The sequence below is a fragment of the Onychomys torridus genome, chromosome 14 (assembly GCF_903995425.1).
Source record: "Onychomys torridus chromosome 14, mOncTor1.1, whole genome shotgun sequence".
Taxonomy (NCBI): domain Eukaryota; kingdom Metazoa; phylum Chordata; class Mammalia; order Rodentia; family Cricetidae; genus Onychomys; species Onychomys torridus.
In genome coordinates, this window is record NC_050456.1 from 631,411 (window position 1) to 648,823 (window position 17,413).

General features: G+C 40.9%; 1 protein-coding gene across 1 annotated transcript in view; it reads left to right on the plus strand.

The window, feature by feature from the left end:
• Cog5 (component of oligomeric golgi complex 5) overlaps positions 1-17,413 on the plus strand; it is a 332,454-nt gene that overhangs the window by 230 nt on the left and 314,811 nt on the right. Inside the window, exons 2-3 of the mRNA XM_036205395.1 lie at positions 6,334-6,473; positions 13,302-13,359. Coding sequence (XP_036061288.1) covers positions 6,334-6,473; positions 13,302-13,359 — 198 coding nt within the window. The remainder of the gene's footprint in view (positions 1-6,333; positions 6,474-13,301; positions 13,360-17,413) is intronic.

Genomic DNA, 17,413 nt, shown 5'->3' on the forward strand with positions numbered 1-17,413 from the left:
GGACGTGGCCACTCCCCTCTGCCCGGCCCCCTGGTCCACTCTCTTCACCGGGGATGTGCTCCTCTCTTCAGTGGGTGTCTGCGGGACATCTGGTTTCTAATTGCTCGCGCTTGAACTCTGTTCTGACGCGTTCAGGGTTTCTCTTTAAGTTCCGGGATCCTGTACGCCATGGTCAGCCCCTGCCCAGTTCTTGACCAGAGTGTAGTGTCTTCATCCGGAAGTGTAAACTCACACTAGGTGACAAACTCAAGCTTAGGAAAGGGGTGGGGGGCATGAAAAGGGGAGTTGAAAACACCTGCGTTAATTTTTTGGGTTGTGCAAGTGCTCTTACAGTGTATCTTATCCATGTGTGTCTAAGTTAGATTTATTGGTGGTTTGGAGAGGAATTGTCCCAAGTAAGTTAGCTATATAACTTTATATGACTACTGTTGTAGTCTTGAAGAATTCAGTTGTATTAATGCTCAATGTGAAAGGTGGAACAAAATTCAGATCGCAAAAGGTATTAAGCCCCTTTCACCCCCTTCCCCCTCCCCTTTCTTTCATGTATTAAAAGCATTTGCATTAATCACTTAAATTGATATCGAGGTGTTGGAATACCCCACCATCACCTTTTTTTTTTTTTTCCCCCTGAGACTGGGTCTCTCTACCTAGCCCGGCTGTTCTGGAACTCACTTTGTAGATCAGTTTGGTCTTGAACTCACAGAGATATGCCTGCCTCTGCCTTCCTAGTGCAAGGGATCAAAGGTGTAGGCTTCCACAAAAACCAGCCAAAAAAACCCAAAAAACAAACAAACAAACAAACAAACAAACAAAAAACCAACCTCTTTTTATAGTCCACAGAGCTGCATACAATAGTTTTGGAATATTTTTATTTTAACTTGAACACCACTTTAAGTGTGGCTTACAAAGGATCAAACTAATAAAGTTTTAAATTACTGTGTTTTCCCTGATTGTTGAATATTTTATAGTGCCTTAATTATTTGTCTTTTTTTTTTAGATCTTTATTGACAGATAATTCACATAGTATACAATTTTCCTGTTTGCACAATTTGATAGACTTTAGTCCAGCATCCTCATAGGCCCATGACACCATCACCACTTCCTGTTTTAGAACATTGCTGTCTTCAATTTCTTTCTTTCCTTTTTTTTTTTTTTTTGTATGCTGAATACCGTTTATTGAAGGAGGGAGGAGGTCTTAAATACAGGCCTACAGCACAATGGGAGAACCCTCGGAGAGAAGTTCGCTTCCGATGTTTTACAATCGTTCATCTAAGCTGTTAATGCCCAATATGTAGGATACACAGACAGGGAACTTCCCTTAAGCATTCAGGAGGTTGGAATCTCACAGGGAATTAGCATAGGGAGGATATCAAGGTCAAGGTCAGCAAGCAAGGCAACAGTTACCAAAACGGGGAACAGGGCCCTGCCGGTCCCCCCTCCCCCCCCTTTTACTAAAAAATGAGCTTCTGACTTAGGTTGTGTGGGACGTCAGCAGGTCACCTTACCTGTCATGGAGACACCTGTCCAGGCCACACAGGCATTCTGTCTTAGGTTGGTGAGTGCCCCCCAGGAATTACCTGTCTCTGAATATTCATTATCATACAGGCTCAATCTTGTGAGAGCTGCATAGTTAACTGTTGCCAAAGATCTCTAAGTGGCGCTGGGCTTGCAATCTGTGTGTTCAACACAGAAAAGACCAACAGAAGTCTTAACCTGCCCATAGCTGGTAGGCTAAAGGCACTGAGCCATTCCCTTCCTTAACGAGCCTTACTGCAAATTGGAGTCCTTGTAGGTTGGTATCCCAAGAGCAAATGGAACTTGAGTTTGTAAATTTATAACTTTCAAAGCCAATCGAAATGTATATAACTATTTATTTAAATTTGTCATGCCCAATAGAATGAAAGATTAACTAACTGTGGTAGCTACTTTTGCTGCCAGGGTCTCCACTGTGCTAGCTGTGAATTATGAAATGGCAATCCCAGAAACAGTAGTAGCGGTGGTTGTCATTGTTATAGCAGCAACAATGGCATCAGTGATGTCAAATTCTCTTCTGGAGCATGTGGGCATTCACTGGCATGGACACAACTCCAGGGAACACTAACCGCCGAGGCCCATTATTCTTGATCCCAGCACAACTTAAGCTGGCAGCTCTGCAAAAGAACAACTAAGAACCATAAAAAACAAAAAAACAAAAAACAAACAAACAAACAAACAAAAACCAGGCAGCTCTCAAGGAGCAGAACTAATGGTCTCATAATGGCTACATTCAGGCTCACAAATTTTAAGGTACCTTCAGAGGGGGCTAAAGGAGTTTCAGGAGGCCAAAAAATGTTGCACAGAGCCACTCGTGAGAAGTAGGTACTACTCCAGCTTGAATAAGATTGTGAAAATGAAAATGCTTAGCTGGCTTGCTACTGTCGTTAATAAATGGAGGTCAGTGATCTTCAGTGTTATCCTTAATCTCCAAGGTGTCTGGGTGACACGTTCTCAAACATACTTGAAAAAGCAGTTACATTACCTTCTGGAGAATCCAACCGCATGGCTGCAGTTCCTAGGCTTATGTTAATGCTTGCCAAAGCCTGCCCTATTGGGCTTTCAATCTCCATTGGCATCAGGGGAGAGTTTTTCATGAAGGCCCAATAGGTTTCTGCCATGTTGGGCTTCAGCTGCAGCCACAGGATGCACACAGCGCTCAGAAACCCTATGAGGAATTTCATTGTCCTGAAGAAAGACATAAGCAGAACCCCGGCCCACACCAAAACCAGATCAGGTCCCCTCCAAGTGTCAGTAGAAAGATCCTTCCATCGCTCTAGAGGGTGGTTTGCGACAGGAGCCTCTCCGGTGTTTATCTGCAGTGGATACTCCAGCAGAATCCACTGATGAAAAATTTAAAATAAACTATTTGTCTTTTTGTGGTGTATATTTTGTCAAAACTAGTGATGTTTTCTGAACTAGGTTGGGGTGGATCCTTTAGAGTTTCTGCCTGTTTCACCTTTGTGTCTTAATTGAAATTCAAATTTAACAAAATTTCAAACTCCTGAAATATATATAGTTTCCACTCTCAAATACCTTACCATGTAGAGCTATAAAGGTAGCTCCTGTAATAGTGTTGGAAGAATATAGTACGATTGTGTGTACACAGCCAAACAGCAATACAGAGGATGATAGCAAGGGGTTAGAATTTGGTTAGGGAGTGTAAATAATGCTTCTAGGTGCTGTCAGTTTTGAAGTGGAACTAAGACTGCCCCAGTTTAATATCCCTTGATATCACATTCTAAACAATGAACATATATTTCATAGGATACATTCCAATAATTATAATTAGGTTTTGGGTAGTAAATAGTTAATGTACATCCTATATTTTCCTACTTACAAAAATTCTCTTTGTCATCCTCCACAGTGATTATTTAAATCTACATTTACTCTTTAAAAAAGCTTTTCTTTCAACCCCCTGAAATTTGTCAGATGTGAACTTTATTTTTTTTATTTTATTTTATGTTTTTACTTTTTTTTGGTTTTTGTTTTTGTTTTTTGTTTTTTTTGAGACAGGGTTTCTCTGTGTAGCTTTGCGCCTTTCCTGGGACTCACTTGGTAGCCCAGGCTGGCCTCGAACTCACAGAGATCCACCTGGCTCTGCCTCCCAAGTGCTGGGATTAAAGGCGTGCACCACCACCGCCTGGCGAACTTTAGTTTTTAATTGCTGTCCAGTCCTTGAGCTTATCCTAAACTTAAAATCATGCTTGCTTGCTTTTGCCCCCTTTTTCAGTTTCAAATATAACAACTTAATGGCTCTGTTTTCTCTTATGGACAGCCCCTCCTTTTTTGTGCTCTGGAGTCTATCCTTGTCTAGAACCCAAACACTCCCACTCTTTAACCTTAAAATCATGTTGCTAAGGTCCTTGGTGGTTCATGGGAGAGAAATCAGAACTTTTGGTTCTTATCTCATTTAAGTTTGTAAAGGGTTTGGCTCCTGTCTTCACATAACTCTCCTAATATGGTATAGGGCTGTTATTCTTTTTCCTAAATCTATAAGTACTCTTCTCCAGTTTTCCTAGATGTACCTGAAAAGTTGAGCATTTTGCTCAGTAACTGATTGACTGTGTTCACTGTGTTGATGATTTGCCTGAGGATAGGATAGATAAACTTGGTGAACACACAGAGGCATAGTTGGAAAATTTGTGCACAGTTTATTTGCCTCTGGTAAGAGGAAGATCATAAAAGAGAAAAATTATGTGATTTATTCCAGTATAGTAGTCATCAAATAGTCTAACAATCATGTTCATCTTTTGAAGATCATAGTTACAGTTGACTACTTCCTTTCAATTGTTATTTCTTTCGATTTAGTCATTCTTTCTGTCCCCCACACTCCCAGCAGTCTTCAGTATTTTCTTTATACAGTTTCCTAGGTCTTGTTGTCTTCCTGGGTTCTGAACCCTATATTATATATTTCTATTTATTTTTATTCTAAAATTTGTTTCTAAGTCATCTAGAGTAAGCTGGGAAGTGAGAACCTCAGTCGAGGAATTGCCTTCCATTTGATTGGCTTATGGACATATCTACCTGTGGGGCATTTTTTTTTCTCTCTCTCTCCCTAACATAATTTCTTTATTGATTCTTAGGGAATTTCACATTATGCACACCTCCTAGTCCCCCATATCCTCCCCTCACCCCTGTAGTGCCCCCCCCCCCCCACGCCAGGAAAATTAAAAAAAAAATCAAACCAAGGGTTGGGGATTTAGTTCAGTGGTAGAGCACTTGCCTAGCAAGCGTAAGGCCCTGGGTTCGATCCTCAGCTCCCCCCCCCAAAAAAAAAATCAAACCAAAGTAAAACAAAGCAAGCAAACAAATCAAATCAAATCAAAACAAAACCTCTTCACTTCTCCATCTTTCCTACCTTTCCAACACCTCTTCATTCATCCTGGTAGCATTGGGAGCTTGTGTGTCACACAGTATACCCTTTTGCCCTATCACCTTTACTAGCAAATGTTCATTGCAATAAATCATTGGTCTGATTCAAGGCCTTTGGTTTCTGGTACATCATTAGTGGATCCTCAACAAAATCCCTTTGGGATATTGGAGGCTGCCTTCAGTCATGGAAATCCTGTGAGTATTGTTCCACAGTACCAGTCCTTTCATGAGCTCTAGAAGGTCCTAAGTGGGTAGATGTTAGGGTGGGTCAACCCGAGGCCCAGCCGTGGACCTGGGTGATAGCAGAGCTGGTCAGTCTGGGCCACTGGGGTCACTCACCTCAGGCGAGAGGGTGGAGTCAGCTCCCTTATGCCTATACCATCTGCGTCAGTTCTCTCTTGCCTGTGGCAAGGTGTGGGGCCAGCTCTTCCAAGTGTGTGTGGGAGGGTGCAGGGGAAAGGGGCAGCTTCTTTCTGCAATGTCCAGGAAGAGGCAGGGCCAGCTTTTCCAGGGCCAGTAAAGGGTAGGGCCAGCTCATGGTCCTCTGATTTCATCATGCATGGTTCCTATGGCCCCTTGAGGTGACATGGGCCATAGACATCAACACAGGCTCTATCTGCAGCATGACCATGGACCCAGACATGATCCTTGGCAGCAGCCAGATCTGGATGTCATTGTTGCCCCAGGTGGCAGTGCAGGCTACTCAACTGGGCATGTGTCCAGTAGCAGCATGGCCCTTGGTCACTAACATGGCCCCAGACCTTTGCATGGCCTTTGATGGCAACAGGAGCCTCGGACATCTACATAGACCCTGGCCACAGTAGGACAGTGGACCCAGACATGGCCCTCAGCTGAAGTTCTGGCCTGGATGTCATCATCACATTGGATAGCAGTGCAGGCTACTCAGATATGTATGGCCCTTACTGCAGCATTGCCCTTGGATACCATCATGGACTCAAGTGGCTAACCTGACCCTGGGCATCTACATGGCTCTTGGTGGCAGCAGAAGCCATGGAGTCCATCCAGATCAACAAAAGAAACAGAGAGGTTCAGACCTCTGGATTCTGCATCTATACTTTCTGCATTGGAATCCCAGATAGTAACAATGGACAAGTTGCATGACTTATCTGCACCTGTGTGAAGTGGGGCAAATGATGTTTTCCCACATATCAGGACTGTGGGGATTGAAGGAGTCAGTACTTGGATTTAGAGCACCACCTAGTACATATTCTCTCATGAGTATTATCTTTTCTGTCTGCTGCTGCCTGCTTCAATTCCTCCACATTGTTCTAGGTAGCTTCTACAACAGTTCCTAGTACATAGTAGGTCTCAAAACATGCTAAGTATGATATGATTATAATTGATCTATTGTTTGATAACTGATATAATGCAGAGTTGATAAGTTTTCTGTTTCCCCCCCCCTAGACTGTTATAATGACTTTTTAAATGAAGACTTTGATGTAAAAGCTTATACTTCACAATCTATTCATCAAGCTGTAATTGCTGAGCAACTAGCAAAACTTGCCCAAGGGATCAGTCAGTTGGATAAAGAACTACACCTACAGGTAACATCAGTCTTCTGGGTCAGCAGAAAGTGACAGTTTATCCCTTTGTCATCTCATCATTGTTAAAACCAAATGTGTATTTCCATAAACAAATGCTTAACTTACCAGCATCACTTAATTACATTTTTGTAATGTCTTCTGTAAACTACTTTTTATTAGTTGAAAACATATTGACTTACCTTTCTGGAATAATTTGCTTTCTGTTTATTAACTGAATTATTTATTATTATTATTATTATTATTATTATTAGTTTACAGTGAATGTTTTGGGGAAAAAAGACACCTTTGATAATGATAACAGAAAATGGAATGGAATTTTGGAAGTAGAATAATTTGAATAAGTAATATTGGAATGTCGCACAGGAAGTGTTTCTACCTTGTTAAGTACAAAGTATAATATTTGCTGAAATTATAGAAACTCAATAAATGTTGTGATAAGTAGAGCACATATAAGCATTAGGAGATAAGTCCCCAAGCTTAGGTGTGCTGTTACAATTGACTTTCTTACAACTTCATTTCTTTGAGTCTTTAAAAAAAAATATATGTCCTTTAGTGACTAAGAATATACTGCTGTAGATAAACTTAAAGGTTCCTTCTATAATTGTTAACTTTTGTAGGCTTGTTCTATGATCTACTTCTTTGTTGGTTGGTTTGTTTTGTAGCACTGGAAATTGACACAGGGACTTACACATGCCAGGCAAGCACCTACCAGCTGAGCTATATCCTCAGGTCTCCAAATACTCACATTGCTTTTCATTTGAGTAGTTATTGAAGAAATACTTAGATGAGTAATAAGTGTGTAAATGGATGAACTGTTTACCTGGAAACCCACATCTATCATATCATGAGACATATTCATTGAACTTTTTGTATCTAAGTTTCTTTATCAATGAAAAGAACATCTTAGAAGGATTGAGATGACTTATAAGGTCATTTCAACTTTAAAATTCTGATTACATGTTTAAAATACAAATATTTAGAAGATACTTAATGTCAGTCTTTGTGTTAGGCTGTGGAGTAGAGAAATGCGAACATATGCCTTGATTCTCCAAGGATTCCAAGGATTAGTGACATACAGACAGAAATAACTGTCAAGTGAAGCATGTTTTACATAGAATGGTACAAGGTGTTTTTACAGGAGCAGAGGAGAATGTCTTTAAACTCTGCAGATTTTCAGGGGGATACATTTTTGCAAGAGACATGAAATTTTGTCTCACTTGTATACTTGGTGTATTTCTCCTTTCATACAGTACTTCTTTGGTAGGAATTGATGAGAATTTTAAATTAACACTCCTTAGGAGGACAAGTTATTTTTAAAGTTATTTTATGTGCACTGGTGTGAAGGTGTTGGATCCCCTGGAACTGAAGTTACAGACAGTTGTGAACTGCCATGTGGGTGCTGGGAATTTAACTCAGGACCTCTGGAAGAGCAGCCAGTGCTCTTAACTGCTGAGCCATCTCTTCAGCCCGTGGGCGAGTTATATCTATATCTATAGCTATAGCTATAGATATGTGAGGTCAAAGTTTCTGAGTTCTAGTATGAGGCTGAACCTACTACAATTTTTTTCAGAAGCAAAATTTAGATAATGTTAGCCAAATAAAAGAATGCAATTAAAATAATTGAAGCATCAGTGACATGATTAAAGTCCTAAGAGTTATTATCTGTTGTAGCCTAACACATGAGCAGATAGTTGTTTAGGAGTGGTTGGTGACCAGAAGGGGTTGAACTGAAGGAAGTGTAGTTGCAGGACAGAGTGTTGTCTGCTGGGTTACCATTACCATTTTGATTGTGACTGAATACTGGAATAGTCAATATGGTTTTCTCAGGTGTTTGTGAATCTTCAGGTTACTGTTTACTAGCTGAAACCACCAGGAAGGTAGCTTTCTGTGTTAAAGCTCTGAAGGGAAAGGTAGCCTGGCAGTTGGAAGCTGAGGAATAAGTACAGTTCTGAAGGGAAAGGTATTCTAATATAAGTATTATAGCTCTGTTCCAGCGAGGAAGGGTTTCTAAAATGCTACAGTCTTTGCTCCAGGAAAGGTTTCCCTAATCAAAGTGTGACCACTCTGCTCCAGCAGGGAGGGTTTCCTTAGCGAGGCTGTCACAGCTCTGTTGCGTTCTGCTCAGGAGAAGTATTACAGCTCTGCTCAGTTTCCCCAGAGTAACAACTCTGCTTCTCCTGCAAGGGAAAGTATCCCCAGCCAAAGTGTTACAATTCTTCTTTGCTAAGGAAAAGTTTCCCCACAGATGTCTAGCAGTTTTGTTCCACTCCAATGAAAGCCCTTATGGCTCTGCTCTGCTCCAGTGAAAGTTATTATAGCTCTGTCTGCTCTGTTGCACTACAGCAAATGGAAAGTCATTACAATAAACCTTACTTAAGAGAGTTATTGGGAGGGAGGAATCCAGGAGAATGACTGCCTCTCCCAGGGTGTGGAAAAAGGCAGCTCCAAACTGAACAGCCCCAAACTGATTTATATAGAGTTTCTTAGGGTTGGAGCTTTCTAGGGTGAAGATTTTCCAGGGTAGGAATTGGTAGGATCTCAAGTCCTGACCTTGGGAGAAGCTCATAGATTGGTTGGATTTTGTGTTCAGGGATTGGTTGGTTTTCACGCTCAGGGATTGGTTAGATTTCAAGTCCTGAATTAGTTAGTGGCAGTGTATATTTCCTTGGCTATGGTCTCAGGGCCAGGGTGTTCTTTCACTGGCCTTTTTGGCCCTACAGGGTTTGTATAGGATTTCTTTGTGGAGAAGGCACAGAGTTTTCCAGGGTGGAGATTTCCATGGGTGGTAGTTAAGTCCTGAACTTGGGCTTTTTACTTTGTAGGACAAAGGCTGGGTCTGTGCATTAGGACAGTTAGTGTTCTGTGTTTGGGAACTGATAGTTGGATGTCCTCAGGGAAGGGGCCTGGCCACTCAGCACCCAAGGGACTTACACTTTCACCTTTCTTTCGTCTTCTACATCTTTCAGAAAGTGATCTGATTAGCAGCAAGGAGTGTGTGAAAGAGTAATTTTTAGTTTTTCAGCCTTTTCAAAGTGTCATGAGAGATAAAGGAGAATAGAAAATTATTCTTTAAGACAGAGACATTGATGATCATATCAATAATCTGGAGAAAATGCAGTCTTCTGGTGGCAACACATCTTAGTTACTTTTCTATTGCCATGACAAAACACCATGACCAAGGCAATAGGGCATGGCATTGGAGCAGTAGCTGAGTGCTTACATCTGCTTCACAAGCATGAGGCAGAAAGCTAACTGGGAATTGTGTGGGCTTTTGAAACCTCAAAGCCCACCCCTAGTGACACACCTCCTCCAACAAGGCTATATCCCCTAATCCTTCCCAAACAGGTCCACTAATTAGGAACTATAGTTGGAAGGTTTCTTCATCTCCCTCCCCTCCCCCGACCCCACCACCGTGGTCCAGACAAATCTCTCACCTGTGGTCCTGCAACCACTCAGACCCAAATAAACACATTAACACACAGAGGCTTATATTATTTACAAAATATATGGCCTAATGGCTCAGGCTTCTTCACTAGCCAGCGCTTATATCTTAAATTAACTCATTTCTATTAACCTATGTTTTGCCACATTTTCTGTGGCTTACCGGTCTGCTGGCATGCTGTTCCTTGGGCAGCAGGCTGGTGTCTCTCCCTCCCCTCCTTTCTTCTTCCTGTCTCTCTGCTTGTATTTCCTGTCTGCCTCTAAGCTGCCTTGCCATAGGTCAAAACAGCTTTATTTATCAACCAATCAGAGCAACACATATTCACAGCATATAGAAAGACATCCCATAGCAGGAACTAAGCATTCAAATATCTGAACCTATAGGGGCCATTCTCATTCAAACTGTCATGCAACTTTAGTGATAAAAGGCAGAATAAATGTAATACTTATATGAGGTGGCGTGATAGGAAAAGACTTGATAGAACAAATTTTATATTTGAAATAGTACAAAATGAAGGATAAAGAAGGTGATAGAATGACAGCGATTTCTAGAAGAGGCCAAAGTGAAGGCACCCATGAATGATTCTTTGCTGATGAGGAACTTTAGTATGTAGGCTAGATGGAGAGCTTTCTTACACTGAGAAAGGATGCAAAATCATAAGGATTTCCACAGAATTGTTATTATTTGCATGATTTCTTTTTATTTTATTTACCTTTATTTTATGTGTATGCTTTTGCCTGCATATATTTATGTGCACCATGTGTGTGCCTGGTATCTGTGGAGGCCAGAAGGTGGTCTTAGCTTCCCTGGAACTGGAGTTACACACAGTTGTTAGCCTCTGTATGGGTGCTAGGAATTGAACACAGGTCTTCTATAAGAGCAACCAATGCTCTTATCCACTGAGCCATTTCTTCAAACCCATTGCATGATTTTTAATGTACCAAGGAATTTCTTACATGGGCTCTTTAACTCATACTCCCTGCCTCCTTTGCCCTAATTTCCACAAAAATATCTATGTTTCATGGGGAAAAGGATTTTCTGCAATACCGTGTGTAAGTATTACAACTTCAAGGGAAAAGATATCCCCAGTGTAAGTGTTACAGCTCTGAGGAGAAAGATATCCTGGTAGTTGTCAGCCAAGGAACACCACAAAGTCATACTGCACAACAAACCTCACAGAAGAGATTTATTGGGAAAACCACAGGAGAATGGCTACCTCTGCTCAGGTGAGAAGAGCAGGGAACTGAGTAGGAGACAGGCTTATAGGGTTTCTTGGGGTGGAGTTTTTGAGGGCAGGGGTTGATGGGTTGTAACATGAATCTTAAAAAGTCTTATTAATAAAAACAAACCCGGAGCCAGATATTGGAGTGAATGCTGAAAGATCAGAGAAACAGAACAAGCCACAGCTAACCTCACCTCCATAACTTCTCAGTTGATCCTGTTTTCATGAACCTTCAGACTGAAAGCTTCTGAGTCCTCATCCGAATGCTGCTAAAAGCTAAAAGCTTAAAAAGAGCTCTGGAGCTCTAGTTCTTGGTCCTCACGCCTTATATGCCTTCTTGCTTCCTGCCATCACTTCCCGGGATCAAAGGCATGTGTTACAACACCTGGCTGTTTCCAGTGTGGCTTTGAAATCACAGAGGTCTGGATGGATCTCTGCTCTGGAATGCTGGGATTAAAGGCATGTGCTACCAATGTCTAACCTCTATGTTTAATATTGTGGCTGTTCTGTTCTCTGACCCCCAGATAAGTTTATTAGGGTGCATAATATATCAACCACAGTGGGTTTTTAAGTCCTGAGTTTGGGCTTATTACTCTGTAAGGCAGATAGATCTTGGCTACTTGTGTCTCAAGAGGCTGAGTTAGGCTGTTATGACCTTTAGAGTGTTCTGTGGGCAGAGCCTGGCAGATCCTTAAGGAGGGGTTTGGACACTCGGGATTTACACAGGGGACTTGACACATGGAGCTGTTCAGGGTTAGATAAGTACTAAGTGGTTTAGTTTTCAGGATGTGCCCTTGATGGTGCTGAATTAAGTCTAAGAATAAAGAAAAACTTGATTTTGAAAGAATTCAAGTTAAAGGTAAAGCACAAGAAATCAACAGAGAGTATATCATTGTTTATACAATTCTATTTACATAGTTAGGAAAGTGGAGAGTTTGCCATGACCCAAGTTTTCATTTCCCCAAGATTCATATATTGGATTTTATTAACTGTTGGGAATTGAACCCAAGGCTTCATGCATAATAGACACACATTTTTCCTAATAAGCTGCAACTGCATGTGTATATTCATGTAAGCATTGCAGCTGCGATGCAAAGGTATCCTGGCAGTCGGGAGCAAGGAATACCACAAAGCCACTATAAGCATAACAACTTACACCCTGCTCCAGGGAAGGGATTCTATAGTAAAAGTGTACCAACTCTTTTCCTGCAAGGGAAGGAGGTTTTTCCCCAGAGACGTTGTTACTACTGCTCCTGAGAAGTGTTATGCTCTGCTCTACTAAGGGAAGTTTCCCCAGTGAAAGTGTTATGGCTCTGCTCCACTCCAGTGAAAGTTGTTACAGCTGGGCTCTGCTCTGGTGAAAATGTTACACCACACAACAAACCTCACTCAAGTGATTTATTGGGAAGGAAGAATCCAGGAGGGTGGCTGCCTTGGGTGGGAAACAGCAGCAAACTGAGAGGGTACAGACCTTATATAGGATTTCTTGGGGGCACTTTCTAGGGTGGCTTGGGATTGGTGGATTTTTGTAGCCTGACTCTGGGGACAAGCTCAGGGATTGGTGGGATTTTAAGCGCTGGTCCTGGAGTCAATTCAGGGTCAGGGTGTTTTTCCTTGGCCCTGGTCTCAGGTCTAGTCAGAGGCAGGGTGTTTGTTCCCTTGGCCCTTTTCACTCTGCAGTTCATATATTGAAACAATCGCCAATGTGGTAATTTGTAGAGGTGGGTTTTGGGGAGGTGGTTAGTACCTTGCCAGACTTCCAGAGCTCCACAGGAAGTTGTTCATCTTTCCTCCATGTCAGGACAAAGAAGGCACCACTGATGATGAATAGATACTGGTTGCTTATACTTGATCTTGGACTTCAGCCTTCAGAACTATGATGGTGAATCTCTTGTGTGTTATCTAGGCTATGATATAGTACCCCAAATAGACTAAGACAGAGTTAGCACTATTTCCTTTTGCTCTATATTGAACTATAAATGATTTATGTGTTTGTTACAACCCATCTTAAGCACATCTCATAACTTGCATGTGTATATGCATATGTGTGTGTATGTATAGTATCTGTTTCCTTTATATGTGAAGTGAGACCTTGAATTGTACCCTGTGGTGATAAAGATAGTTAATCAGAGCAAATGCTAATTTTTCATTCTTGATTTTTCAGGTTGTTGCCAGACATGAAGATTTACTGGCACAAGCAACTGGGATTGAGTCTTTGGAAGGTATATTTTCATTATCTACTACTGTTAGATGGAGCTAGGTTAGAGACCCACAAGGTTTTTTGAGCTTGAGGGCTGGCTAGAAGGTACTTTTAAATTTTGTTGTCCATACAGACTCTGTAGCTACTGAGCTTTACCAGAAAGTCTAAAGCAACCAACAGATAATGTGATAATAGACAAGGTGGCTGTGTACTAGGAAAACTTAAAACTTCACTAACTGATCCTTGAGTTAAACCATCTGGGTTCAGATCACTTCTTGAGCAACTTAACTTTGCTCCACTGTAGTTATTTGTAACAGATATACTAATGTATACCTAAATATTATCTCAAGGATTAAATGATTGAGGAAAATGCTCAAAACGGGCTTGCATATATGAATATTCCTAAAAATTTTACTTAATTAAAACAATAAAAAATTAGTATTGTTAGAATAGGTAGTAGTGGAAATAGGGATGAAATTTTATGTTTTTTTTTTTCCCTTTCTTTGACATTCTTATCAGTGAAAGTATAGTAGAATAATAACAGATTAGAATTTTATTTGTGTGATTCATGTTTGACTAATTCTGGTCTTTCCTCTCCCCCCCCACCCCCAGCTGAGGACCGAACCCAGGGCCTTGCCCTTGCTAGGCAAGTGCTGTACCACTAAGCTAAATTCCCAACCCCTTGACTAATTCTTTTATGAATTTTTTATTTTTTCTTGATTATATTTCATTAGTATGAAATGTTACTGTTATTTTTTTTGTTATTACTTGCTGTCTCAGAGTTTCTAGTGCTGTGATAAATGACCATGACCAAAAGTACTTTGGGGAGGAAGGGTTCATTTCACTTATAACTTCCATTTTACAGTCTGTCCCTAAGGACAGTCAGGACAGGAACTCGAGGCAGGTTCTGAAGCAGAGGTCATGGAGGAGTGCTGTTCAATTCTTAAAGTATTTCAGTTGTTCAGCTTGTTCTTCATGGCTCACTCAGTGTGCTTTCCTCAGGACCACCTGCCCCAGCATGGAACCACCCACTGTGGGCTGAGCTCTCCTACATGATGTCTTAATTAAGAAGATGCCCTTCAGAGTTTCTGTAGGTAATCTGGATGGAGGCATTTTTTCACCTGAGGTTATTCTTCCCAGATAACTCTAGCTTATGTCAAATTATGACCCTTGTGTTTTGATTACTGTTATTAACTACATCCACAGAAAGTTAAATGATTTTATTTTCTATGTTGATCAAATTCTTTTTGGTTTTGTTTTCTGTGAAGCAATATTTTTGGTTTTGTCTAACTATTTCTCATGGTGTCAAAGGAATGAGCTTTTACCTCAAAATCCCTGTTTCTGAAACACCCTGGGAAAGAGCTTAGAATTCTGGGAAATGATATTTTGATTGTTAACTTGAAAATCTGAAGAAGTTAGGATTCTCTAAGTATTGATAGCCCTAATTATTTTATAATCTCTTAACTTTTTTTAAATGAGTCTCTAAGAACAGTAATATTTTAATGATAACTTTGAAAGTAAATAATATAATTTTCACCATGAAGTGATGTACACTGATTAGGTGTAGTTAGATTTTCCTGCCTGGCCCAGTCAGGACAAATCTCTCTTACCCGCCAGTCCCACAGTCGCTCAGACCCAACCAAGAAAGCACACAGAGACTTACATTGTTTAGAAACTGTATGGCCGTGGCAGGCTGCTTGTTATCTACTTCTTCTCTCTTAAATTAACCCATTTCTGTTAATCTATACTTTGCCACATGGCGTGTGGCTTACCAGTGTCTTTACATGTTGCTTTTCATGGCGGCGGCTGGCGGTGTCTCTCCAGCCTTCTACTTCCCAGAATTCTCTTCTCTCTTGTCCCGCCTATACTTCCTGCCTGGCCACTGGCCAATCAGAACTTTATTTACACAGAGCGATATCCACAGCAATTAGGTGACTTATCATTATAGTAGAAATACTTCTCATTATGTCTTCATTCATTTATAAAACTTTCATCTCTTATTTATTTGTTTGTTATTTATTGATTTTGGTTTTCTGAGACAGGTTTCCCTGTGTATCCCTGGCTGTCCTGGAACTCACTCTGTACCATGCTGGCTTCTAACTCCGAGATTCCCCTGCTTCTGCCTACCAAGTGCTGGGATTAAAGGTATACATCATATGCCCAGCTCTTCTTAATATTTTTTTGAGATGGTTTCACAGTTAGCCCTGGCCTGAAACTAACTGTGCAGACCCTGGTTCACCTCAGACTCCCAGAAATCCACCTGCCTCTTCCTCCAGAGTGCTGGGATTAAAGGAGTGGGTTACCACACTCAGCCTCATTATGTTTTTTTCCTATCTGCATATTCTTACAATGTGCTTGTTTTTCCCAGGGTACTTTTTGTCCTTCCAGTTGTGAGTCTTAGCCTTTAAAGGCTGAGCCCTCTCTCCAGTCCCTTTCCCAGAATACTGTTTAAGGGTTATAACGTTTAAAATGCCAACCTCAGGACCACCTGCCCCAGCATGGTACTACCCATTATGGTGGTACCATGCTGGGGCAGGTGGTCCTGAGTTTGTAAGTCAGTGTTAAACAGCTTGCTTAACATGTATGAGGCCCTGGGTTTAATTCCTGACATTATGAAGCCCTTATATCCATATCTATATATTCATATATCTACATATATATGTATGTATTTGTATATTATCATAGGGTGTTTTTCAAAACACTTAATAGCATGTTGTATTGAGATGCCAAAAAGTGTACTATACTTAGAAAATTTAATTCTTAATCCTAGCTTTTTCATCTTTCCCCCTTGTATTTGAAAAAATCTTGTAAGTAGTTTGGAGGTATTTTCATTCAGCCTGAGACAGGGTTTCTCTGTGTAGTTTTGGTGCCTGTCCTGGATCTCTCTCTGTAGACCAGGCTGGCCTCGAATTCATAGAGATCTGCCTGCCTCTGCCTCCCAAGTGCTGGGATTAAATGTATGCTCACTACCACCCAGGCATTCAGCCTATTTTTAAAGAGAATTTATTCCCTTTTTTTCACTGTTCATTTAGTCAGTTAAAGAGCAGTTGAGAGCTTGTTTGATAACCAGGTATTTGAGGAATAGACAAAACCACTGTTTTCCTTATAAAACAATCTTTCTTTCAGATGGTAAAGTCAATTAAAAAATGTACATGTAGCTGGGTGGTGATGGCACATGCCTTTAATCCCAGCATTGGAAGGCAGAGGCAGGCAGATCTTTGTGAGTTCAAGGTCAGCCTGGTCTACAGAGTGAGTTCCAGGACAGTCAAGGCTACACAGAGAAACTTTGTCTGGAAAAACAAACCAAAAAAAAGGAACATTTTAAAATTTATTTTTAATTAATTAATTAATTTTCTATTATCAGCTTGATAAAGTATAAATTCTTATCCTAATAGTGAAATGTTTCATTGAGGCTTGCCCAGTAATTGAGTAAAACCAAAACTTATTATAAGCCTATCATCTTAGGGTCCTCCTGCTATATAGCTTCCCTGGTTCTGTGGGTTGCAGTCTGATTGTTCTTTGCTTTATATCTAGAATCCACTTATGAGAGAGTACATACCATGTTTGTCCTTCTGGGTTTGGGTTACCTCACTCAGGAAGAAATGGTTCCATTCATTTGCCTGCAAACCTTATGCTGTCATTGTTTTTCTCTGCTGAGTAGTACTCCATTGTGTATATGAACCACATTTTCTTAATCCATTCTTCAGTTGATGGGCATCTAGGTTGCCAGCTATGAACATAGTTAAGCATGTATCTTTGTGGTATAATTGAGCATCCTTGCCCAAGAGTGGTATAGCTGGGTCTTGAGGTAGATCAATTCTTAGTTCTCTGAGAAACCGCCATACTGATTTCCACAGTGGTTGTACAAGTTTGCATTCCCACCAACAGTGGAGGAGTGTTCCCTTTGCTCTGCATCCTCTCCAACATTGACTGTCATTAGTGGTTTTTTTTTTGGGGGGGGGTGTTTTGAGACAGGGTTTCTCTGTGTAGCTTTGTGCCTTTCCTGGAACTCGCTTTGTAGATCAGGCTGGCCTTGAACTCACAGAGATCCGCCTGCCTCTGCCTCCCAAGTGCTG